We start from the raw sequence: 24,835 nt of genomic DNA, 5'->3' as shown, positions 1-24,835 counted from the left end.
AAGACAGCCAGGCTTCTTGAGGCAGTGTTGACCTGTGATGCTCCTCTTGTGCCCAGTGTGGAGTGGGGTTCCTGGCTGTAAGTGGGCACTCAGAAATAAGGGTGTACCAGTGAGCTGAGTTTGCTGGGAAAACTCCACACTGAGAACTTTATGGAGTAGAGCTGCCTGCCTGTGGCTTCAGAGGATACGCAGGCCAGAGAAGTGTGGGGACCAGCCCAGGACCACATGGCAGAGCAGAGCTCTGAAAGCAGATTTCCCTTATCCTTGTTCAATATCTAGGACCACAGATGGAATAATCTACCATGCTGAATTTTGTTTGGGAGTGCACAGGGGAGCTGCTGACCCACTGCACCCCCTTTCACCCAACAGACGCTGTCTGCTCTTTGCTTTTGTCCCTTGGAGAGGGGTCAGGCCAGAAGTTTCTCCAGGAGAGGGACTTTCCAGAGGCTCTCCTCTGTCTCTTCTTGTGGGTAGGACGGGGAGAGAAGCCCAAGTGTCACTTCTATATGGTCCCGAGTTTTGGCTGGGATACTTTCGGTGAGTCTCATGACCTCTGCCCTGAGTGTCTCCCCTGCTCAGTGGAGGTGGTTATAGCACCTCTGTATCTTGTGTTACTTTCCTAGGCAACGCATAGCAGGATGTGTGCTTTAATGCCTCACAGACACGGGAGGTGCAGATGCACCAGTGACTGCCATTTGATGCTCATCCTCCCTTCCTGCCAGATTTGCTGTCCTCTCCCCTCCCCCACCCCAGTGGGGACAGTTGATTGGTTGGGATCAACAGAGCCAGTGCCAGGGAAGAATTACTCAATGTGACACTTAATTGATGTGAAATACACAAATTCCATGGCACAGGGCAGAATTTACAAGCGGAGGGGCTACCAGGGTGGTGGAGGAGGGCCCGGGCAGGGGGGCAGAGAATTAATCACCGAAGCCCAGGCGTGAAATTAAATTCCGGGGGTAGTAGGGGAAAAAACACCTCTTTCATTACCAGGGAGCAGAGAAGTAAAGGGCTATGGCGTATACACGTGACATCCCAGGGGGACTGGGCGCTGCCAGGATGGGCACTGGGCTGGGAAAAGAAGCTGTGCCTGCGGCTGTGGGCTCCAGGGCAGGCTGCTGGGATGTCTGGGCTAAGGCAGGAACCAAGGCAAAGGGCGTCTGCTCCATGACTGTCTTGCATGTGCTGGGGAGCTGGGTTCATATCCTGTCTGGTCCCGTGATCTCTGTCTCGAGGTGAGGCCTATACTAAGTTTCTGGGATGTTGATGCTTTAAACACACACACACACACACACGTATAAATACACACACATATATACACACATCTATTTATATTTATGTACATTTGGTGTTTGGCCTACATGTATGTCTGTGTGAGGGTGTCGGATCCTCTGGAACTGGAGTTACAAGAGACAGTTGTGAGCTGCCATGTGGGTGCTGAGAATTGAACCCGGGTCCTCTGGAAGACCAGCTGGCACTCTTAAACACTGAGCCATCTTTCCAGCCCATCGATGCTCTTCAGAGTGCTTGGGGTAACTCTCTGGAAAGGCCTAAGTCCCATGGGGGGTGGGTGATATCTGGGAGGATTTGGGGAGACTTAGACTTTTTCTGCAACTGCCCTCCCTGTTTGACATAGAAAACAGAAACATAAAATTTGCTTACTCCTGTCCCCTGCCTTGGGAATATGACAGGAGTAGGGTGACAGTGCAGGAACAACAGGCCAACGACACAGACCTCCTTGTCAAAGCTGACTTCTGGAGGCTTCCTGGGCATCAGGTACCACTGAACTCCACATGCTGCAGCCTCCTTATGAGTGCCCAGCTAACTGTATTTGACATGCTTAGTTCTTTTGGAGCCTTCGTTGGGTGCTTGGTGGCGCAGCTCACTAAGCGTCGTCTCCGGCCCAGGGTGCAGCCCCTCCTCAGTCCTCTCACCTTCATGTGTGGGAAACCGTTCAAGAGCTCATAGGCCTTAGCGATATGGAGCAGGTGCTTCCTGGGCACAGCCTGGGCTTAGGGGTGCACGGGCCAGTGAGCCAGGCAGCCAGCCTGGAGATTGGAGGTCCCCTGACGCCCTTCTCTGCTTCCCTTTCATATCACTTGCATTTCTGCAGAGACAAGCAGCTTGCAGACAAGCTGCCTTGTCACATCATATCACATCAGGGCTGTGCGTCACTGCACGGCGTCCCCTCCTCTCCTTGCTGTTCCCCTTCCCTCCAGCATCCTCCTTCCTTTCCCCCATTTCCCTTTGTCTTGTGTGTCTCTCTGGTCTGGGTCTAGGTCTCCTCTCCCCGTCCCGTCTCTGGCTTCAGGCCTCTCTCTCAGGGTTGCCCAGACACCTCTGCATCTGACCTCTGTTCCTTAAGGTAGGGTTTTTAATCTCTGAGTCCTTGGGGGTGGGATATTTCTGTCACTGTCCCCCCGCCATGTCTTTTAGCCACCATGATGGTGTAAGACAAGAAAGAAAAGCTGCCATGGCCTCCTGCATCCAGAATCTGTTCTCTTGGGGGACCCCTGCCTAATAACCCTCACTCCCCATCCCCAAAGCTGGAGGTCCAGCCATCACAGCAGTGAAAGAAGGATTTGATGGAGGAGAGCAGAGCAGGCATGCAAGAGGTTTCTGTGTCCCCACCCCCTGCACTGTATGAGAAGCATGCAAATGAGATGCAAAACACCATGCAAACAAGGCTCTGTTATTTGGAAGCAAGCCTCTGCAGAGCAACGCGTTCAGAGCTGGCCACAGAGTCAAAAGTCCTGCCACACAGGCTGTGCTATGGCCCAGTGTTATTATCTCACCACAGAAGCATGATTTCTGTTGGTGCTCGTTAATGCCAGCCAGACATGTTTGCTTGGTACCTACTGTGTGCCACACACAGGACCAGACATCAGAGACATGAGGGTGCAACTGGGGAGCCTGCCTATTGCTCCCCAACTCCTGTTTTATTAATCTTTCTTTTAACTGTTCTGGGCAGATGAGATGGGTCCTGGGGAGTCACCAGTTGCTGAGGGCTGATGTCCTTAAGCCATAGGGGGCCGACGCAGACTGATGGGCTGAGTCCTTTCCCAGAAATGGGAGTAGGGCAAGGCCTTGTGGTTTTTAAGCCCCACAAAATGAGTTTCTATCAGTTCATCCTCCCTCTAAAAGCCATCCCTCTCCCACCTCCTCAAGGCAAAGGTGCTCAACCTGCAGGCCCCAAACCCTCCAGAGGCTATGATATCCGTTCTGTGGGCTGCAACCAGCACTTCGAAAAATCAAAACAGCATGGGGTACAATAGAAAATATTGGGGGCCGAGGATGCTGTGTTGGTAGCATGCTTGCCTAGCATGCATGAGGTTCTGGTTTGACCCTCAGCAGAGCATAAATCTGGAGTGGTGGCACACTTTAAATCCCAGTGCTCAGGAGGGAGAGGCGGCAGGGCCGGATGCTCAAGGGCATCCTCAGGCCAGTCTGGACTATGGGAGACTCAGTCTCAGAAAACAAAAAGACAAAACCAACTCAAACCCACAAACAACAAAACCCATATGGCAGAGAGTGTCAGAAATGTGGTATGGTGATGCATGCTTATGATCCCAGAATTTGGGATGCCGAGGCAAGAGGATCACATTCTAGGTCAGTCCCTTTCTAATAGAAAATCCCCTCACAGAGGATGTATCAGACAGTGTTGGGGTGATCCCAGCATGCATTATGTAGGTACTGTAAAAACCTGCCAGAAATTTGGAACCCACTTCTAGAGAAAGCCTTGTGAAGGGAGTCACATACCTTTCCCTCTCTTTGCCAGAGGAGGCATGTGGGTAGTCTACTGGGTACTGCAGCCAAGGGGGCAGAGTGTGAACTCCACTTGGGCATCCCTGTGGCTCACTAGCTCAGGTCGGCCACTTGGCTCCAACCAGAAATACAGAACGTTACACACACCTTACAAGGCTGTTGGTGCTGGCCAGGTGGCACAGGGAGGGCAACATGGTGCACAGGGTACAATACACATGCTCAACTTTTCCCCAGATACACAACCACACCCCAGATCAAGAATCTCTTAGAAACATTTATTGTATTCTACCTGCTCTCCAATGCTGTGAGGTAGTGCTCCCCAAAAAAGTACACACACACACACCACAGACACATACTCAAACATGCACACATGCTCTCTCTCTCTCTCACACACACACACACCTCACCACCACCCCTAAACAATAAAGAAACAAACACCCCCCAAATCTCTGGGAACACTTAGAGACACAAGGAAGCCAACCCCCCCCCCCTTGAAATCTAGGCTTACAATGAGTACAGATTTTAACAATGAGTTTCCTGACAAAGATGGCAAGAAGAGGAAGTGGTGGCAGTGGCGGAGAGAATAGAGAGGACTCTGAGGTGTGCCTGAGAACCAGAACCTCCTTAGCTACACAGAAACATTTCAGTCCATCAGGAGAGCCAGGTGTGGCCTGACAGTGGCCCCTGGAAAGAAGATACCTCTAGAAAGGCTCTTACGTCAAGGCTACTTGACCCAAGCGGAAGTCTCCCCCAGAGGTATCTATGCCCACAATCGTTACTCTGTTTCTCAGAGTGGATATACAGGGTTTCCCACATCCGGGGAGGGTCAGCGCCCTGGGTAAGCAGCCTACCTGTCACAGAGAGCCGAGCCCCGTTGCTCTGACGAGTCTCCCCACTGTATTTGTGCTTAGTAATGCAGCGGTAGGTAGAGAGGGCGTCTTCCTTCTGCACGTCCGAGATGTACAGTCCACCGTGTGATGTGATGAAAAACCTGTTTTCTGGAGACACAACCAGATAGAGCCCGTTAGTTCTGCTGGGGCAGCTCTGGCTGGCAGGTGGCTTGCCTGGAGCTATTGTGATCGGAAGCAGTGGGGGGAAAACCAGGGATGTGGTGGTGTGTCCTCACAGGTGGGCCATTGCCAAGAGACAAGGCTTTTAACCACATGCTGACACAATGGAAAAGTAAAAATGATGATAATTTTTTGCAGGGTGGTCACTATGTAGCCCAGGACCTTCCTACCTCTGCCCTGAAGCCGTGGGAATGCAGGTATATGCCACTACACCCGACAAGGTATTGGATGTTAGAGTCAGATTCAGTGAACTCCATTGGGTGTCTCCGCTGGGTTTTTCTACTTGTTAACTGTGCCATCTCAGGCTTTGCTTGGTCCTCTGTGTATTACATATACAAGTGCAGATGCCCCTGCATAGGCTGAATATGTCTCCACACAGAAAGTGCTCTGGCAATGCGGAGAACTCCTCACACTTCCCACCCTTCGCTAAGAGTCTGCAGAACTTTCTCACTCACTGCCCAGTGGCCCTTAGAATTGCTGGTCTCCATCTTAGAGGAGGAAGCAGATGTGAGGTGACATGACTGGCTTGGACCACATGGTTAGTCACTACACTGGAACTTGGGGTCCTGACTTTCAGCCTTCTGCCTAAGCCAAACACAAACTTAAATCCTTTCTGCACTGGGGCTGTGGAGAAGCACACACAGTCATCACGCACAGTCTTGAACAGCCACGGGACCAGCTCTGGGTTTGCTTTGGTGCCACTGTCACAGTAGTTTTTGCCTTGCCTGTTACCTCCGGGGTTTGGCGGGGAAGCGGAGCAGACAGGCAGTGGGGCACTTGCTTGCTGCTGTTGCTCCCTGACCACAGCAGAGTGACTTTTTCCGTGTAGGGTCCCAGGGAACCTTGCTCAATTCTGAGCTGATGACAGCTGACTTAAGGGAAGATGTAGCCTCGGGTTAGGGGCCTATCTGGTGGCATCTTAGGACTCTGCTAGACGGAGAACAAAAGTGTTCAGACGGGAACCACTCCTGGGTTTGTTATCATCCTTAGGTAAGAGTGCTGATCTGGGAAGGACGGGGTCAGGGTAGGGAGTGATGTGAAACCACAGGATAAGCCTGTCAGCATGGCTGGCTTTAGGAGGAGAATGTTTTGTGGAACTCCACATCCTACAAACTGGATCATACAGAGGTCGGCTTCCCTTCACCTGGGGCAGGGTCACAGTCCCTCCTCCACCCCTGGCAGTGCGAGCTCTAGCTATGGCTTACCCTATAAAGAATGTTCTGTGATGCTTCACTTACGGCCCAAGCACACACTTAGGGTTCTCGTGTGTGTGTGTGTGTGTGTGTGTGTGTGTGTGTGTGTATGTGTGTGTGCATGGTGTGTGTGTGTGTGTGTGTGTGCATGGTGTGTGTGTGTGCATGGTGTGTGTGTGTGTGTATGTGTGTGTGTGTATGTGTGTGTGTGTGTGTGTGCATGGTGTGTGTGTGTGTGTGTATGTGTGTGTGTGTATGTGTGTGTGTGTGCATGGTGTGTGTGTGTGCATGGTGTGTGTGTGTGTGTGCATGGTGTGTGTGCGTGTGTGTGTGTGTGCACGTGTGTGTGTGTGTGTGTGTGTGTGTGCCGTGCACACGTGGCATGCATATAGATCAGAGGACAGTTTGTGGGAGTCAATTATTTCCTCCCGCCACGTCTGTTCTGGGGACTGAGCTCAAGTTGTCAGGCGTGGCAGCGAGCACTCACGTAGCCACCTCGCCAGCCCTCCGTAGCTATTTCTTCAATATGGCTTTAAATAACTTCATCAATCTGGGCTCTTCTGAATGAATTTTGGTCTAACTACAATTCTCCTAATCACTTTACCCTTCCTTCCTCCGCCTCCCCTTCCCTCTCTCCCTTCTCCTACACTTCTCTACAGCGCCCTGGGCCAGCCCCAGCCAGTCTCTTTGCCAAGTGTGAAGCCCTCACAATCACCTTCCGCTGACCCAGGTGGGAAAGAACAGTGCTTCCTGTAAGACAGCGTTAACTTTTGTGGTGAGCAGGTCTGAGTAAGGAGGCAGCTTAGTCAACTAAAGCCCTGATTTATCTTGTGAACCTCTGCTAGTCACTGTCCTCTGCGTGTCCTCTGACAGGTGGCTCTGCAGGCTCACTCCCAGGTCATCCCATGCCATGGTCTAGCTGTCTCTTGTGGAGAGCTCTCCTGGCTGATCCCATGGACACCTACAGCCTTCTTCCTTTAGGTGACCAGGGAGAGAGGCACCAAGGGGAAAGCCAAAAAGGGAAGGGAGGGGGCTGAGTGACTGCCAACAGTCAAGAAGGAAATCAGACCCTCCCCCCCCACCCCGCCCCAAACCCAGGTGTTGGGATGTGACAAACTAAAGTCAAGTGTGAAAGCCTCTGGGTATTGTGTAATTGGGACTGGGGTGTAGAGCTACTGTAGGCTATCACTGTGGATCAGAAGATGGGGAGCAGTGGTAGGGGGAAGCCAGGAAAGATATCAAAGCAGCCCACAGGTACCCCCAGACTTGGTCAACCTGGATCCTGTGGTCCTGGCATCCAGCACCCCCAGGACCCATACAGCCCTGTGCTACTGGGATTCTGCACCCAGAGTGGAGGGTGGGTGGGGTGATGCTGCTACTGGTGGGGGATCTGGGTTTCTATAGCAACCAGCAGCTGCTGCATCGGATGTTTCCCATCCTTCATTGTCCTCATTTTCCCCTCCCTTCCCCCCCTGTGCATATTTAATTGCAGTAGCTCTCTCTCTCTCTCTCTCTCTCTCTCTCTCTCTCTCTCTCTCTCTCTCTCTCACACACACACACACACACACACACACACACACACACACAGTGTTTTGCTTCTACTGAAACAAAGGCAGGCTTCAGCCCAGAGATGCGCAGTGTGAGAGGGGATGGGAGAAATCAGGGGTATTATGTTAATCTCCTTTGGGCGGGGGGGGGGGGGGGGGGGGGGAGGACATTCAGCTACAGTGGTTTGCATGTTTGGTAAGAATTAGAAACAGGGTGTGGATTCAGGGTCCCTGCTCGGCACAGGAGGCTAAGAACCTATGTAGAAGATCCCAGGAAGACATAGCTGGCTGTGGGCCTCAGCCAGGCCATGGCTCAACAATATGCTGGCCTCCAATGCTATTTGGTGGCCTTTGTGACATATAGAGTGAGGGCTTGAGATAATCTATGTCTTTGGCTTCTGGCTCCTCCCCCTAAAAGCATGAAGTGTCCGCTCTGCAGGAAAGGAGTGTAACTAGCTGTCCCACAGCCATTTGGAATGCCTTAAGTAACTGTAGGGATGGGTGGGGGGTGTTGATCGATTTATTTGGTTGATGCCTTGGTGGGAGGTGTTGATGGCATCAAGTTGGCAGAGTCCTAGTTGCTGGACACCTGGGTGACCACTCCGAATGCCAGTAGCATCCCTGTGGGTTTATGCTAGTGAGTCACACACTCTTAGGCTAGAAGAGCAGCATGGAGAACTGGGCTTAATTATGAAATTGACCTTGTCACGTGACGCCACTGTCACCGTGCTCACGGACAGGGAAATGGTGAATGTGGTTAGTGGGGCCTTTTCTTTTTATTATCACCATACACTTCCTGACCCATTTTTGTCACCCTCTTCTTTGGTGGCCTTGACAGAACTTGTACTTTCCCAAAAGTTAAATATTTATTGACCATCTGTTATACACTAGGCAATAAGAGGGCAATGTAGACCTAGGTGCGCAGGCGCATAGAATGCCCTGGAGGGATGGAGGAGTTGCCTTTGGAGCATCAACTCTGTCCATGGCTCAGCCTCGGCCACCCAGCCTTCAGAGCTGTGAGACGGCAAGTCTGTGCCATACAAAGCCCTGCAGACTGCACATGTGGCGTCTCTGGGACACTGGCACAGCACGGGGTGTCGTCTCTCAGAGGCCCTGCTTCTTATTCATCTGAGGAGGGAGAGGACCAGGGAAGTGTGTTTACCGTGTCTGTCTACTACTCTCTCATCCAGGGAGCTTTCCAGAATCCTGTGGGTGTGGTGGTCTAGAAACAGGTTTTGGGGAGATGCTGGTCTGTAGGGCAGGGGAACCCTCAGTCAGAAGCTGTAAGAAGGACACTGCCCCCTGAGCATGGGCAATCCTGTTCTCCTTTAGGAGAACCATGTCATGGTCTCATGACACATGTCATGGTCTCAGGGATTTGGGGGAGTCAGATGAGGCTAGGACAGCAGGCTTCAAGGCTGCAGCTTATGAAAGAGACAGGTGGCCCTGGCTTTTGGCTGCTCCCTGTGATCCTGGAATCTTGCTGCAAGGTCTTGTGCACGTCTCTCTCTCTCTCTCTCTCTCTCTCTCTCTGTATTTTGTACATATTCAAAATACATATATCTTGCACAGTGCATGAAAGGCCAGAGATTCATGTAGAATGTCTGTACGTCTCTCCAATTCTTAGTATCTCACCAAACCTGGAGCTACCACTGTAGCTAAGCAGTCAGGCCATCGAGCTCCAGGGATCTGTCTGTCTCTGTCCCCAACTGCCAGGATTAAGGTACACATGCCATGGCTGGCTTTTCATGTTGGTGTTAGGGGTCCAAACTCAGGCCCTCAAGCCTTTTCAGAGCTAGGCCAGGGAGCAGGAGTCTGAAAACACAAAGCCTCACCTCCCTGCCACAGGTGCTAAGCTTAGGTGTCTTTCCTGTCTTTCTCCAGAAAAGTCAGAGAGCTGTGTCTCAGAGAGCCCTGCAGCTGACTAAATTGACGGAGACCTCATGACAGAGGGCTTGACAGGAGAAGCCAGTTCCTTCTGAAGGGTGGCCTCTTCTTCGCCACCTTCTGGGAGGCACCCAGAGCACAGGAAGCTGAGGCTACAGAGTGGTGGTAGCCGAGGGGGAGGGAGTAAACCCGCAGCCTCCTCTGCAGCCTTAGTGGAAGCGGGGTAAACTGTGCAGCACCCGATCCAGCCCCCGCTTCCACATCTGCCTCCCCAGCTGTGCCCAACCCACACCCAGAGTGCTGCTTCCAAGCCAAGTCAGATCACCTTTGCATTAGTGATAATCCCTCAGCAGGACCCTGCTTTCCCCAGTGTGACAGCAGTGCTTGCCACAGCATAGACACTCAGCAGAGATCTCCAGGATGAGCGAGCAGTAGTCACCAAGGAAGAGGTGACAAAGGCTGATGCTAGCTGTGTGCGGGCGCGCGTACACACACACACACACACACACACACACACACACACACACACACACACACACCGCCTCCAGGAAGCCCCTCCAGGTTTCTGAGAGTTCCTACATCTGCGACAACTTACCTCCTTTTCTACTACACCCAATTGGAGTTCTGTTTATTTAAGACGGGGTCTCAATCTTAAGCCCAGGCTGGCCTAACACTCAGTATGTACCCCAGGCTGACTCTACATTCATAGGGATCCTTCTGGCCTAGCCTCCCAAATGCTGGGGTTACACGTGTGAGAACCACCATGCCACAATTTAAAAATGGCTGTTTTGCCAGGTGTGGGCGCACATGCCGATAATCCCAGCACTACGGGAGGCAGAGGCAGGCGGATCTCTGTGAGTTCGAGGCCAGCCTGGTCTACAAACTGAGACCAAGGACACCAAGACTACACAGAGAAACTCTGTCTTAAAAAAAGAAAGAAAGAAAGAAAGAAAGAAAGAAAGAAAGAAAAGAAAGAAAAGGAAAGGAAAAAAGAAAAAGATTGTTTTAAGTATGTGAAAATCAAGACTAAGTAACATCGAAGTTTGTAGAACAAACAAGTATTTCCCCCACGATCCTGTCATTCCGCTTGTAAAGAGACAGGAAGCAGTCCTTAAAGGGGTTGTACCCTGCACTCATAGCAGTACTGATCAGAACAGCCAAAAGGGCTCACTAGTAAATGAGAAGATAAACCAACCGTGTACCATGCTTGGGAATACTATTCAGCCGTGAAAAGCAAGGACATTCTTACTCATGCTTCACCATGGATGAACTCTGAGGACATCACGCTATAATCAAAAGAAGCCATATCATGAAAGACAAATATGCTGTATGTCTACTCAGGTGAGGTTTTTGGAGTAGTTACCCAATAGACACAGAAAGCAGAATGGTTGTTGCCAGGGCATGGAGAAAGGGGAAAGAGTGGTGTAGTAGTTGGCGAGCACAGGGTTGCCTCTTCGTAAAGTGAAATCGAGATTAAATGCTGCCAAGTGACAGATGCCTCCTTTTCCGGCATGGCTGTACCTTAGAGGCCAGAGCCCGGCACTGAAGGCAGAGGCTCACACACTGGGAGTGGGAAGAACGGCCCAGGAACCCTCTGCTCCATCCATGTGACAGGGTGTATAGCTGGGGCCCTGGAGGAAGGCCCTGTGCTTAGGAGTTGTAGCCACTTGGGTACCCCTGGTGGATACTGTGCATCTTGGAGAGGGATCCAGGCTGAGCTTGTGAAGGTCTTAATTTGTGTCAAGCCCAGCAAGGAAGACACCCCGAGACACTTGTATCCACGGTCTTGGATTCCCAGATACTAAAATCGCGAGGATTACATTCATTAGGCCCTCGGTCTGTATTAGCGTGCTTTGGTGGTCTGAGGAGACCTACGTAGTCCTCACCTGGACGGTCACTTCCAAGAGACGCTTCCATGCTACACGCGGGGAAGAGGTGCAGGTTCTAAGTCAGATTGCGCAGGTTGGGTTTAGAGAGTAAGGACAAAGGGTGGGTGGGAGGAGGCAGCCTGAGTCCTCCCGTGGACATTGGGGATTAGGACCCGAGAGAAAAGCAGAGAGGCGGGGGGGGGGGGGTTGGGGGGAGAGAAAACAATAACTCAAAGACAAAAGGGCACAGGGATCCTCTGTGGAGACGGCCTTTTAACATAGGCAGGGCCCCATCTGTAATCTCAGAGGCTCAGGCTGTGTCCACCACTGCATATTCGCATGCAGGAAAATGAGGCAGGGTATGGACCAAAGCGGTTATGTCAGGAGAGGCCTCTTGAATTGAGTAGCCTCAGTGGCCACACCTAGAGCAGGAAGAGATTACGTGGATGGGAGGTAGATCCTGGTCCACACAAGTGTGGGTGGGACATATACAGCCGGAAACTGAAGCCGGAGCTGGTAGCTGCTGACTAGAGGGGGCTTTGCAGAGGAAGAGCCTCCTCTGTGGAAGTCCACGGGCCTGGGTCCCTGCTTTCTGTTGCAGGTGATCCCAAGGATCTGTGTAGACACCATGGGCTCATATTTACCTCAAGTACAAGATGAGGCTGGCCATGCCAGCCCCCTAATGGTACCCACAAGGCAGTGCCAAAGATCCCCAGGTGTGTCGTGGTGTGGGAGGAGAAATCGGTCTCATTCCTCTACTGTTTCTGTGCTAAGGGGGCAGGTGGCTGACTATGGAGGAATGGTGACACGGTTCCTATAGGGCCTCACTCAGACCCAGTTTCTCCTGCAAGGCTAGAGGGTCACATAGTTATCCCCTAAGGTGCCTTGTCCCCTCTTGAATCCAGCCCCGAGACCAGCCTAGCTCTGTGGTTGGCTGACCTGGCATTCACCATGTCATGTTTTCCGTTAGCCATCTCCCATCTCTGCCAGCCATGGAGCTCAGGGAAGTGAGGACACTTTGCTGGGAAAGGCTCCGTGGTTAAGACATGTGGAGACACACATGACAGGATTAACACACTGGGCTGGGAGACGAGGGAGCTGACTTCTAGTTGGGTGCGTTGAGTTCAGACAGGCTTCACTAACCTCGTGGACCTCAGTTTCCCTTAATGCTGAGGGAGGGAAGATGACCGGTTGCTCTTGAATGTGTCTTCCTGCCACTGTCTGGACAAGGATGGAAGGCTCAACTCTTTGATCTCCATCTCAGCCAGTGATCCGAGGGCTGCAGAAGGCAGGGCCCAGTCTTTATACACCCCCTGGGTTAGAGTCACTTTCCACATAGGGAGAACTACCCTGTGACGGTGCTAGTGGTACTCATAAACTCCTGGCTTCCTGTCAGAGGGACATGGCAAGTTCCACTCACTCATCATCAGTGTTTTGGGGGTTCAACAGCAGGGGATGTCACTGAAGGACCCAGGATATCGACAGCATAGTGAGAGGAGTCAGAGGGCTGGGCCTCAAATCATGTTCCACTTTCTGGCTGGAAAGTGCGAGAAGTTTTTTGAACTCTCTGAATCTACTCCCTGTTCGAAGTTAATGAACTTAGAATGTGCCTAACACGGTGGCCGAAAGGCAACAAGTAACTCGGTACGCTAAGCAAATGATCTCTGGTGACTCCAGGAAGTGTGTGTATGTGGGTTCAGATTTAGACCTGGGTCTCAGTCTCCAAGTTCAGGCTCTATCAACTACCCCTGTTACCCCCTTACATGTAGCTTACAGGGCACTCTTGTGAGCATATAGGATGTGTGTGGACTTACTGGTAGCAGAGGTGGGGGTGGACTGACTATATCCCTGGGGTCCAGGCAGACGTCCGCTTGGACGACTGACTTCCAGAAGGGTTCAGCACTGTCCCTACGGAAAGCCCCAAGTAGCTGGGGGCCCAGGGGGCGGAAGATCAGGCCTCAGGAAGGACAATCCAAGATAGAACCTTGGAAGGGGTGGATAAGGCGGTGGCAGCCAGTTTCTTCTCTTTCCCAGAATCCTTTCCTCTACAGCTCTTTCTCTGCGCCAGGATTAGCACACATCTCTCACTCTCCTATTGCAACAAGATTTTATTTCTAATTATGCTGTAATAAAACTGGAGCGCTCCCAGGCTTCCTTTCAAATGGCTTGTATACACACTGCCGATTGGACTCTCCTCGGCCCCATTGTAATAGCGGCTCCCTGACATTCATTAGACATGCATGAGAGGGGCGCTTTAAGAATAGAATTGCATTTAAATGGATTTGCTGAGAGAGGAAGATGAAAAAGAGAGAGAGACAGAGAGAGAGAGAGAGAGCGTGCAAGCTCATGGAGGGGGGGGGGAGAGGTCTGTTGAACAAACTATGAAAACAAGATGCCATAATAACAGGGTGCTGAAATAAGCCTCTTTATTCCTTGTCCTCATCCGCTGCGCATGGCAGAGCCCAGCCAGGGGCGACAGCCTCCAACTCCCCTCACCAGCATCTTCACCCTACTTCTAAGCTCCCTGCCAGAGAGCTTCACAGCCCCTCGCTCCATGTGTCCCCACGTGTCAGATTCCCGGAGCGTCATGAGAGCCGCTGCTACTGCGATGGGAGAAGCTGCGTCAATCCTGCAGAACCTTCATAGTCAAAGGCAGCCAGGGAGGACAGCCCAGGGTCCCTGAGCTTCGGGGAGGAGATGTCTGCAGGCCTTTATCTATAGGGCTGGGCTCTCCCCTCGGTTCTCTGCCCCTTCTCCGAAGGACCAACCCTGGGTGGCTAAGAAAGGAGGAAGATAGGATCTATTATAACCCTTGGCCCTAGCCAGGCGGTGGTGGCGCACGCCTTTAATCCCAGCACTCGGGAGGCAGAGGAGGGCGGATCGCTGTGAGTTCAAGGCCAGCCTGGTCTACAAAGGGAGTCCAGGACAGCCAAGGCTACACAGAGAAACCCTGTCTTGAAAAACCAAAAAACCACCCCCCCCAAAAAACCAAAAAACAACAACAACAACAACAAAAAACCAAAAAACAAACAAACAAAAAAACCCCAATAACCCTTGCCCTGGCACCCATGGAGCCCTGATTCCAACTCCAGCGAGCACTGCAAAGGCTGCCATGTACCAACAGCCTACTTTGTGTCTTCTCGCGGAGGGTGGCATCTACTCCATTGTCTGTGCTGTGACCAGATACTCTTAAAATGGACATCTGAGATCTGAGAACTGCCACGGCTTCCTACACTTGGTAATATAAAGATAAGAATCCTTAGTGGGACAGCCCCACCTCTGGTCCTCCACTGTTCCAGTTCCCCTCCTCCCAGGCTTGGTGCTATGTGGGATACGCCCTCCTCCTCACTACTCACCATAGTTCGCCCTGATATCCAAAGACCTGGGTCCACACCCTCTTCCCCAAGGAGAACCCTCCCCCCGCCCCCCACATCTCAGCACTGGCCACAGGCTGATCCACCAGAGTCCAGACGGTGTACCTGAGGTACCATGCCCACCACAGTTTTTTGGCACAGCCCCAGTATAATGGAATGGGTGCTAGCCACAGCCAGTATGCTACTTCTTATGCGATCCTTGCTGCAGTCTACAGGAAACAGAGGACGTATTAGTCAGTTTTCTATTGCTGTGCTAAAACACCATGACCAAGGCGACTCAGAGAGGGAAGGGCTTATTTGGGCTTATGGCTCCAGAGGGATAAGAGCCCATTATCATCACCATGGGGAAGTGTGGCGGCAGACAGGAGACATGTCTGGAGCGGTAAGCTGGGAGCGCACATCTTAAACTACAAGCAGGAAGCCAGAGAGGGAAACCCGGGATGGTGCAAGTCTTTGAAACCTCAAAGCCCACCAGTGACATCCCTCCTCTGACAAAGCCATGCCTCCTAATCCTCAAACAGCACCATCAACTGGGGGGACCAAGTACTCAAATGTTGGAGACTATGGGGGTGGGGCGTCATCTATCATTCAAACCACAGCCACTTGCCCCAAATCTCAACGCTTGGTGCTGTCCAAGTATAAGCTAGATTTTACCAAGTACTTCCAGGTCAGCTGAGGGACTTCCCATTGTTTCTTCGCACTGAGGGCACGCCCTGTTCTGTGCCACAGCAGAGTATGCACAGCCTTCTCTGAGAGGCCAGCTAACGAGGACCCCTCTCCCTTTCCAGACAGTTCCTGATCAGTACTGTTGGGCTACGTCCTGAGACCTGTACGGGCCTCCGTGGCTCCTGACCACAGCCTCTGGGTCCTTTTCAGACTCTCAGATACAACACTTCTTCAAGACATCACATGTCATTCTGAACCCCCATCGTGCCTAGTCAGGGATGAGAATTCTGTCCGGGATTCTGTCAAGAAAGTACTAGAAACAGCCAGAAGACTGGGCTCGGTCACCTTTCAGTCCTGTGACTTGGAGGCAAGTCTCATGAGGGACTCCCACCCTCTACTGGACCCTCAGCCCCTCTGGAGTGGGAATAAGCACCCCCACCCCTTGCAGGTTGCTGGGAGGAGGCGGTGGCTGCTGCAGTATTGTGCCTCCCGGGTGCTCATTTCTGCCTCTGCTTCATTAACTTTCTCTGGTGTGGTGGTGACAGTGACAGGGAATGAGAACACTGGCTTGACTATGCTCCAGAGGGGGTGCAGCTAAGGGGAAAACAGCACCATGACCCCTCCAAGCCATCTAACACCAGCCCCTGTGTTCTTCCAAGGGCACCGTGGTGGCAGAGAGACATCCTGCCTCTCCGTCCTTATAATAGCTATTTGCCAATTCTCCACCCCGGGGCCTGCCTGCTACACAGCCTCCAGTGTCTACATGCTGCAGAGAGGCACTGTGACCGTGGGTAGAGCCTCTAAAGGGCAGGAGCAGCTGCGGGGGTTCACACGTCTCTCTCCTAGTTTCCAGCTTAGCCCCAGCTGAGCATCCGGTAAAGGCTGGCGCGTGTCAGTGAATGACTGTGGACTTCACAGGGCAGGCAGGGCTGTCTCCCGTCCCTGTTCTGGCCTCAGCTGCAGTCATCCTGCTTTTGTGCTGATGCTCAAATATATTGTGGATCAAATGGATGAGTGGTTGAGTGAGTGACGGAATCGCGGCCTCTTTGCTCTGCGATAAGTCTTTGGTTTTGGTACTGAAGTCGGATAGACTTTTGTTCCATTGTGCGGCCTCACGCAGGTACCTGACCCCTTGGACTCGTTTTCCTTATTCCTAATTGTGCTAGTGTCAGTACCAGTAAGAGGTTAGAGTGGTCCTGAGCTAAAGCTCCTGCCCTGGGACCAAACTTCGATTGTTCCATCAGTGATGCTGTCAAAGTCATGACCAACAGCTTGCTGGAAACCACTCAACATCCATGTCATGTGGTGACCACATGCCTGTTGGTCTCAGATCCCTCCACATCTATAGTCCTCTGCTTAGAACCTTCACAGACCTTTCATGTCAACAGTGATCAGCCTCAGAGGCAGCTGATCAGCCTCATGGTGCAGGACCCACCTAGCTGGGCACACCAGGGGTCACTTGGGCAAAGGCAAAAATATCCACAGGCTCACCTGCATGTGTCTTTCCAGATCTCAGAGCGAGTCAGGCTTATCAAAAGGATTCAGATACCCAAGTGCTAGGTCTCACTGTCTTCCTGTCTCTGTGCACCCACAGCCACTTTGTCCCGGCAGTCCCCAACCTGCTTCCCCTCGCCTCTGTGCCGTACTATTTTCTCCACCCTTCCAGCTGGAGTAGCTGAATCCTTACCTGGATTTCCTCATGAAGTTGATATAGTGTGGGATTTTACAGCCTTTGCATGGTTGGCTTATCTTCCTGGGTGGCAGAGGAGGAGAGAAGGATGGGAGAACATTTTTCTCATTGGTCCATTTCCACTATGCACCTAGCATGGTGTCACAGAGCACAGTGGTCCTCCTCTATCCCCTGGCATGGTGTTACAGAGCACAATGGTCCTCCTCTATCCCCTGGCATGGTGTTACAGAGCACAATGGTCCTCCTCTATCCCCTGGCATGGTGTTACAGAGCACAATGGTCCTCCTCTATCCCCTGGCATGGTGTTACAGAGCACAGTGGTTCATGCATCTGGCATGGTGTTAGAGACTACAGTAGTCCTCCTTTATCTGAAAGGAGAGGCTCTAAGACCATCCAAGTCGAAGCCTGAAGCTGGATGGTACCTGACTCTACCTATAACACACACACACACACACACACACACACACACACACACACACACACCTATAATAGGTTTAATTTATAAACGTACCCAGAGATTAATGACAATAAGAATAAAATAAAATTATATTGTGAGTCACATGAGTTTTTCCTCTCCTGAAGTATACGCCACAGTGTTCACCCTTCTTGTGACAAAGTGAGATGAGACAGTTCCCACATGACAAGCTGAGGTAAGGTGAATGCTCCTGGCACTATGACACAGCCTCAGGCTGCTGCTGACCTTCTGATGACTGCCAGCCAGGAGGAGCTTTGGGACAGGCTGGTTGTCCACAGGTAACACACTGCAAATAAGTGAAACTTGTTTAAAGTTGTCTTCCTGGTCTACTGACCCTGTCAGTCCCCAGAGGCCTGGGGTATCACCCTGTTCTGCGGACAGAAACCCAGGATTCTGAAGATTCAGAAACAAGCCCCTGGCCCAGGACTACTGTGAACCTGACCACTTTCTCGGCACCCCTCTTGTCTCCGTCCTCACCATGACTTTTTTGTTTGCTACCCAATTGACTGAGTTTTCTTCTAATAATTTTTTGGGTTGAAGTTGCCAACACATTTCCTCAACATCAGGCCCGACAAATTGTGCAAAGGGAGGGAGACTTGGAGGGACACGGTTAGGGGGAATAACTGCCAAGAAGAGGGGTTAGGGACACCACATTTGGGAAATCTGAAGTTCCCACCCCCATGAAGTTCCAGTCCTGAGATAACAGAGGAAGCAGAGAGCCCTGGCTGAGTGGGCTAGTGTACTAAGTACCCCATGCTTTGCCACACCTTGCCACACCTCCAATGATGAGAAAAGCAGGATTCAGATATGTCGGGTAAATCCCGATATATGTCCCAGACCTAAGAAGTGAGCCCAGGTCTAAAGACAGGTTATCACATGAATGCTACCAACTAACCTGGCTCTGCATTCTGCTTAGAGTCTTCCTAGGGACACGGGTGAGTGGTGAGGTAGAAATTGAAGAAAAGTATATGTGGTGGTTGTAATGAGTGAGAATGGCCCCATAGGCTCAAATATCGGAATACTTAGTCAGCACTTGGTGGAGCTGTTTGGGAGGGATCAGGAGAAGGCGTGGCCTTGCAGGGGAAGTATGCCACTGTGGGTGGGCTTTGAGGTTTCAAAAGATTCTGGCCACTCCCAGCTCTCCCTCCCCCTTCCCCTCTCTCCCTCTCCTTCTCTTTCTTCTCTGCTTCCTGCTTCTTCTGATATGAGTCTTCACTGTGCCATGGGCACTAAGCATCTGAAACTGTAAGTCAAAATTAAACACTTTCATTTAATGGCTTTGGTCACATTGTCTTATCACAGCAACAGAGCAGTGACTGGCACAGCATATTAGTTCCTGTCCTGTTCCTTGGGGACAAAATGCCTGACAGACAGAACTTGAGGGAAGGGGATTTATTTGGCCTCACAGTGTAAGGGCATAAAGCCCATCATGATGAGAAAAGCGTGGTGGCGGGGAGTCACCAGGAGTCTATTGCTGTGACTCCTTGTCTCCTCACGTGGAACAGGAGGCAAAGAAAGAGGATTGTGGGTATTTATTTCATCTGGCTTTTTCTTCCTCCCTTTCTATTCAGTGTGGACCATGGGAAGGTTTATCCCCCTTGACAATTCGGGGCAAGTCTTTCCTTCTCAGCTAACACTCCTTGGAAATACCATCACAGATGCACCATACCCAGAAATGTGTATCCTAGGCAATTTCCAACCAGTCAAGCTGATGATGAAGACTAACAACCCCAGGGCAGATTGGAGACACCCCTCTATTGTTCCTCGGCTGCCTGCACCCCAGCTGTGGCCCTGCCTCTCCAGCCTCTCCACTGGAGGCAATCACTATCTCTAAGACTGGAAGGAACCCCAGGGGTAGTGGACTCAAGAGGGAGAGGGCCTGAAGCCTGCTATAATTTACCCAAAAGCCCACAGCCACTATTGGGGGGGCGCATCCTAGCATACCAGCAGTCACATGATCAAAGAACAAGGAGGAATTAATATCCTCGAGGTGGTCTGGAGTCTCCGATACCAGCAGAAAATTACAGGACATGAGATGAGGGTATTACAGAGGGGAAGGGAGGGAACAGGAGATTTCCGTGGCTAATCCTGTTAGTGAGACAATTTCTTATCAACTCATTATGCTTTTGAGAGGAGGGGAGAGGGTTGAGGAGAGTGGGCCAGGGTGGGGAGAGCCTGGGAGGAGGGGAGGGAAAGAGGCAGGAGCCATCGTGGCTGCTCAGAGGTGAGCAGGCAACTGGCAGCTGTCTGACCCTAGCTTGGCATCTCTGTTCTGCTCATAGTGAGGTCGGAGGTAAAAAAAAAATTTCCCTCCTTGGCTAATGTCATCCAGTGAAGTAGCTGCTCCTGTCCTGGTCACAGATGTCCACAGCGAAACCCCGGCCTCCACCTTCCTTCTCAGAGCCAGATCACATTGTGTCTGTCTGTATGGGGTCACAAGGATCACACCCAATCTATGCAAATGCTAAACAAACAAACAAACAAACAAACAAAACCCCCAAAGAATCACTTATCTACAAAAGACTTTTTCTTCTGGGCCCTCAATGTTCTCAACTTGCTTCCTTCCTGAGGTGAGGTAGGAAGGAAAATCAAAAGGCTCCCTGGCATTCACTAGCTGAGCATCCTTGGGCAAATCATTTCGCTTCTCTGGGCGGGCATTTCCTCAGCTTGAGCTGAGAGAAGAATTACATCGTGCCCTGTGTTCCTCACAGGCTCCCGGTGAAGACGAGAGAGGGTGGGTACACAGAAGGGCTGCCATCTGTGGAACTTCTGCGAGAGGGAAGGAACTGTTCTATTTTGAAGCCGAGACAACAGGTTCAGCTAGGCTAAGCGTCTCTGGCGTAAAAAGGCTGGATATGGCGTTTCAGTGCTTGAGCCTTTAGTTTTAATTCCTGGGGTTTTCTGCTCGCAGGAAGTCCCTCCATCACCCTGCTCCTGACTAACCAATCAGAGGGAAGGTATGCGATGTGCACAGCCCCCAGGGCTTGCTTATTAAGGGCTACAGAATGCTTAGCATTGCCTCAGCGTGGCCTGGAGAAACAAGTCCTTACGGAAGATGCAGCTTGTCTGCCCCTGGTCTAATTTTCCTTTGTTCTGAATTTGCTTGGGTTGGTAAGTGCCCGCCACTGCCTGCTCTAGCACTGAGATAAGCTTGTGAAGGGGGAGAGGGAAGGCTTCCAGAAGCCTTTCTTTTTCCAAATAAAAAGGAGAGGCACTCAGGACAGATCAAGGGTGTAAGCATAAGAATTAAAATGATAGACGTCTTAGAAGAAAACAGGGGGAAGCTTTGTGACATTGGACTTGCCAGTGGTTTCTTGGCCGTGACACCAAAAGCACAGACAAGGAAAGAAAAAGTAGATGAGCTGGTCCGTTGGAGTTTAAAACTTCTGCCACCAACGAACAAAAGCAGCAATGTGTAAAAGTCTCCACGAGATGGGTACAAGTTGTATATCAAATCAAGAGCTAATATCCAGACCAGATGAAAAATATTTACAAAAGCGAACAGCAAACCCCAGCAAGCTGGTTTAGAAATGGTTGAAGGAGTAGAACAGACATTTCTCCAGGAAGAAACACAGGCGGGCAAGAAGCAAACAAGCAGAGATATTCAACACCAGAGGAATGAAAAACCAAAACTGCAGTGAGCTTCCACCATGTACTTGTTAGGGTAGCCACTCATAACCCAAACAAGTGCCAAGGCCAGACGGCACCAAGTGTGAGCTGGGACGCGGAGAAGTCAGGACCTTTGTGCAATGCGTGTGGGGATATGAAATGATACAGCCGGCACTGAAGTCAGCACCGAGGTTCCTTGAAAACTTAGAATCACCACACACCGCAGAAGTTCCACTTCTGGGTATGCAACCGTAAAAGAGCCGAAGGCAGGGTGACACAGAAGTGTTTGTACACCCGTGTTCACAGCAACAGTAAGCACCAAAGGCCAAAGATGAAAGCAATCCAGATGGGTAGCCAGTCTGTTGCATGTGCACACAACAGAGTACTATTCAATCTTAAAATGGAAGGAGCTGGCCAGATGGTTCAGTGGGTAAGCGCTTGAGCACCAGTGTGAGAACTGGGGTTTGGGTCCCCAGAACCCGTGTAGATGCCGTGTGAGTGCGCTGGCCTGCTTGCAATTTTAGCCTCAGAAGGTGGAGACAGGGGATCGATCCCTAAGCTCTAGGCTTGTTCAAGTGACCCTGTCTCATCTAATAAAGTGGAAGAGCAATTAAGGATGATTCCCAACATCCACTTCAGGCCTCCACGCACATGCGTGCCCACCTGCATGTGCCTCCTCCCATGTGTGCCCACGAGCATGCAAAAGGATGTATATACTCACATGCATAGCACACATACATGAGCTAGGGAAGGAGATTCTGACACATGCTACAACACAGGTAAACGTTGAGAACAATACTCTAGGGGATATAAGCTACACACACACACACACACACACACACACACACACACACACACACAAATAAATACTATTCACCAAGAAAGTAGAATCCTTGACAGGAACTGTGGGGAAAGAGAAGAGGGGGCTGTGCTTCTATTTGGGTACCATGTCTGAATTTGGGGTGCCTCCTGAAAGCTCCTGTGTTGAAGGCTTGGTTGCCAGCCTGTGGTGTGAATGGGAAGTGATGTGATCATCAGAGGTGGGAACTAGTGAGAGGAAATTACGTCACTGGAGGTGCTCTGAGTACTGGGATACTGCCCCCTTCCTGTGTCTTCTGTTTTCTGGTTGACATGAGCTGAGCAGTTTGCTCACCACACACACATTGACCCCCATGGCACACTGCCTCTCTGATACCTCAGAGGTAAGGGGCGGAGGGGCTGTGTGCCATGTAATAGTGGACCAAAACCTCTGAAACCATCGGCAAAACGAACCTTCTCACAAGTTGTTCAGCTCAGGCCTTTTGTCACAGTGACGGGAGACTGACTTCTATGATAGGTCGATGAAAACACTTTAGAAGCCAGTTGGTAGTGATAGCTGCATATGACAATGTGAACAAGCCCAGAGCCACTGCACTGACACTGTGGTTAAGATGCTAACCCCGCAGCCACACTGATACCCTATCAAAACCTTAAAAAAATTAATAAGACACAGATGCCACCAGCCCAACCATCATCGGAACTGTCCTGTTTCCCTTACTCCTCCTGGGAAGGTAGTTGAGAGGCTCAGAAGCAAGCAGGTATCTTACAATCACAAGGAAGGCAGAGCAGCAAAGGCCAGAGGGGGCAGGACTCCTAAGCAACCGGGCACTCATGAACTGCCCACTCCCCTGATACATGAGCAGAGCCATTCTCTGATTTGGCAGAGCCGTTGTGTGCGGATGGCTTTGATGACAGGCAGCCAAGTGCAGCGCTACAGCATCAAACGCTACGCCTCTCCTCTCGGCTTCTGCTCCCCTCTGGTATGTGTCCTCTACTTCTGCCTTCTGGCACGGTGATGCCCGCAGCCTCAGATGGTGATGCCGTGTTTTGTGTGCCTGCTTTTGCTGGGCCCTCAGCACAGCCCCTCTTTCTTCTGGGCAGCCTCTCTTACAGGGATGCCCTTCCACATTCAGACGGGACTTCTAGTAGTCACTGCATTGTCTGTGCTCCCCTCACACGTACAGCCATCTCTCTTAGAGCGTTGATTGCTTTTTTTTTTTTCAAGGTTGGCATTTTTCATGCCATCCCCTCTAGCTAGCAAGCATCTTGAAGGTCAAGATCTTACTCTGGTGCCTGTGTGGACATCGTGTCCTTGAGTGCTCAGTACTTGCTGAGTAGAACTTTAGTGACCTTCAGGGGCTCACGGTGTAAGGATGTGAACGGACACAGACCTAGAAACAGATGCTTAGGAGCTAGGTGGCATCAGAAGCGAGACTAGGCATTTTCTTTTCTAGGTTCACGGTCCTCATCTAAGTATTGCCCGTTTCTGTCACTCAAGCAGGGGACCCAGAAGGAAGCAGGCAGAAGGTGGTGATGAAAATATGGAGACATGCCGGGCGTGGTGGCGCATGCCTTTAATCCTAGCACTTGGGAGGCAGAGGCAGGCGGATCGCTGTGAGTTCGAGGCCAGCCTGGTCTACAAAGTGAGTCCAGGACAGCCAAGGCTACACAGAGAGACCCTGTCTCTACAAAAAAAAAAAAGAAAAAAAAGAAAATATGGAGACAGAGGAGCCTATGAACACGCCCTTCACGAGATCCTGCAGAACTCTAGATCCTGGTGAGAGACTTAGGTCTGGCGCTTTGGTCAAGTCATCTATGTGCCCATGTGACTGAAAAGAGACAGGTGCAGCTCTACCTTGGATTTCCACATGAGGGTCCAGGGCCTTGAGAAGTCTAGTAGGCTGGCACAGCTTTCGAGTTCCCTGCCTAGACCCAGGAGAGCGTCAGTGTCCCCAGGACCAGACAGAATGGAAGTCAGACTAGACTTTGTGTGGGGAATCTTTCCCACAGGTTGTGGGCTTTGAGTAGCCTTTGTGTAAAAGTGGAAGTCAAGTGCTCCAGCAGGAGCTACGTGGGACTCTTGCAGGAGTCAGGAAATGGCACGAAACTGGGCAGAAGACACCGGGCCTGGCAGATTGTTGCAGGTAATTTTCTGGGACTCGGAGCCCAGCTACTTCCCTGGAATAGCAAGGGCCCTGGTACCCTTAACGTCTATAAGAAACTGATGCACTCTGCTCTATCCCTGCTCTCAGTACCTCAGCAGAGCTTGGGGGCTTACTCAGATTTACTCCTCTCTTTCCATCCCTGGAGGTGCCTGAGGCCAATAAAAGGGGTAAAGTCAGTGAGGCTGGGGAGGGAGCAAGGCTGTAGCTTCCCAGGACTCCCTGTCCGCCTCCTTCAGGCCCCAGACCCTGCTCTTCTTGCCTTTTATGTAAGCAGAAATCAAGGCGGCAGCCCCAGGCACTAGCAAAGCATTTCATGGAGTGCAACTTACACCATCTGCCTCCATCTTAAGCATCTCTGGCTTTGGGAGGCCAGAAGAAAGATGAGGGGCCTCAGCGAGGGAAGGGGCTGCTGGGTTCAGTTTGGGCTGTGAAGTATCCTGGAGTGGCAGTCGCCTAGAGGGTGGTCTGAGATCAGGAGAGGAGCCGGGAGAGGGAAGGACACACCGGGAGAAGAAAGGTAGGTGAGGAGAAAGCAGAGAAGGTGTTAGTGGCTAAGATGGGTTATAACTTTAGGGCCGTGCTCCTCACTTAGGGGTAATTTCAGCCCCAGGAGACATTTGCAAAGTCTGGAGACAATTTTTTTGTCCTGACAAGATTAAGGGTACTTGCTATTGTTATGTAGTGGGATGGGAGAGGTCAGGGATGCT

General features: G+C 51.3%; 1 protein-coding gene across 1 annotated transcript in view; it reads right to left on the bottom strand.

The window, feature by feature from the left end:
• The window catches only part of DSCAML1 (DS cell adhesion molecule like 1), a 314,580-nt gene that overhangs the window by 83,113 nt on the left and 206,632 nt on the right, over positions 1 to 24,835 (bottom strand). Inside the window, exon 4 of the mRNA XM_084782627.1 lies at positions 4,617 to 4,763. Within this exon, the coding sequence (XP_084638753.1) occupies positions 4,617 to 4,763 (147 nt within the window). The remainder of the gene's footprint in view (positions 1 to 4,616; positions 4,764 to 24,835) is intronic.

Source organism: Acomys minous (genome assembly GCF_964271855.1).
Source record: "Acomys minous genome assembly, chromosome: 5".
NCBI classification, from domain to species: Eukaryota; Metazoa; Chordata; class Mammalia; order Rodentia; family Muridae; genus Acomys; species Acomys minous.
Note: the sequence above shows the minus strand (reverse complement) of the source record. Positions and strands in the feature narration are given on the sequence as shown.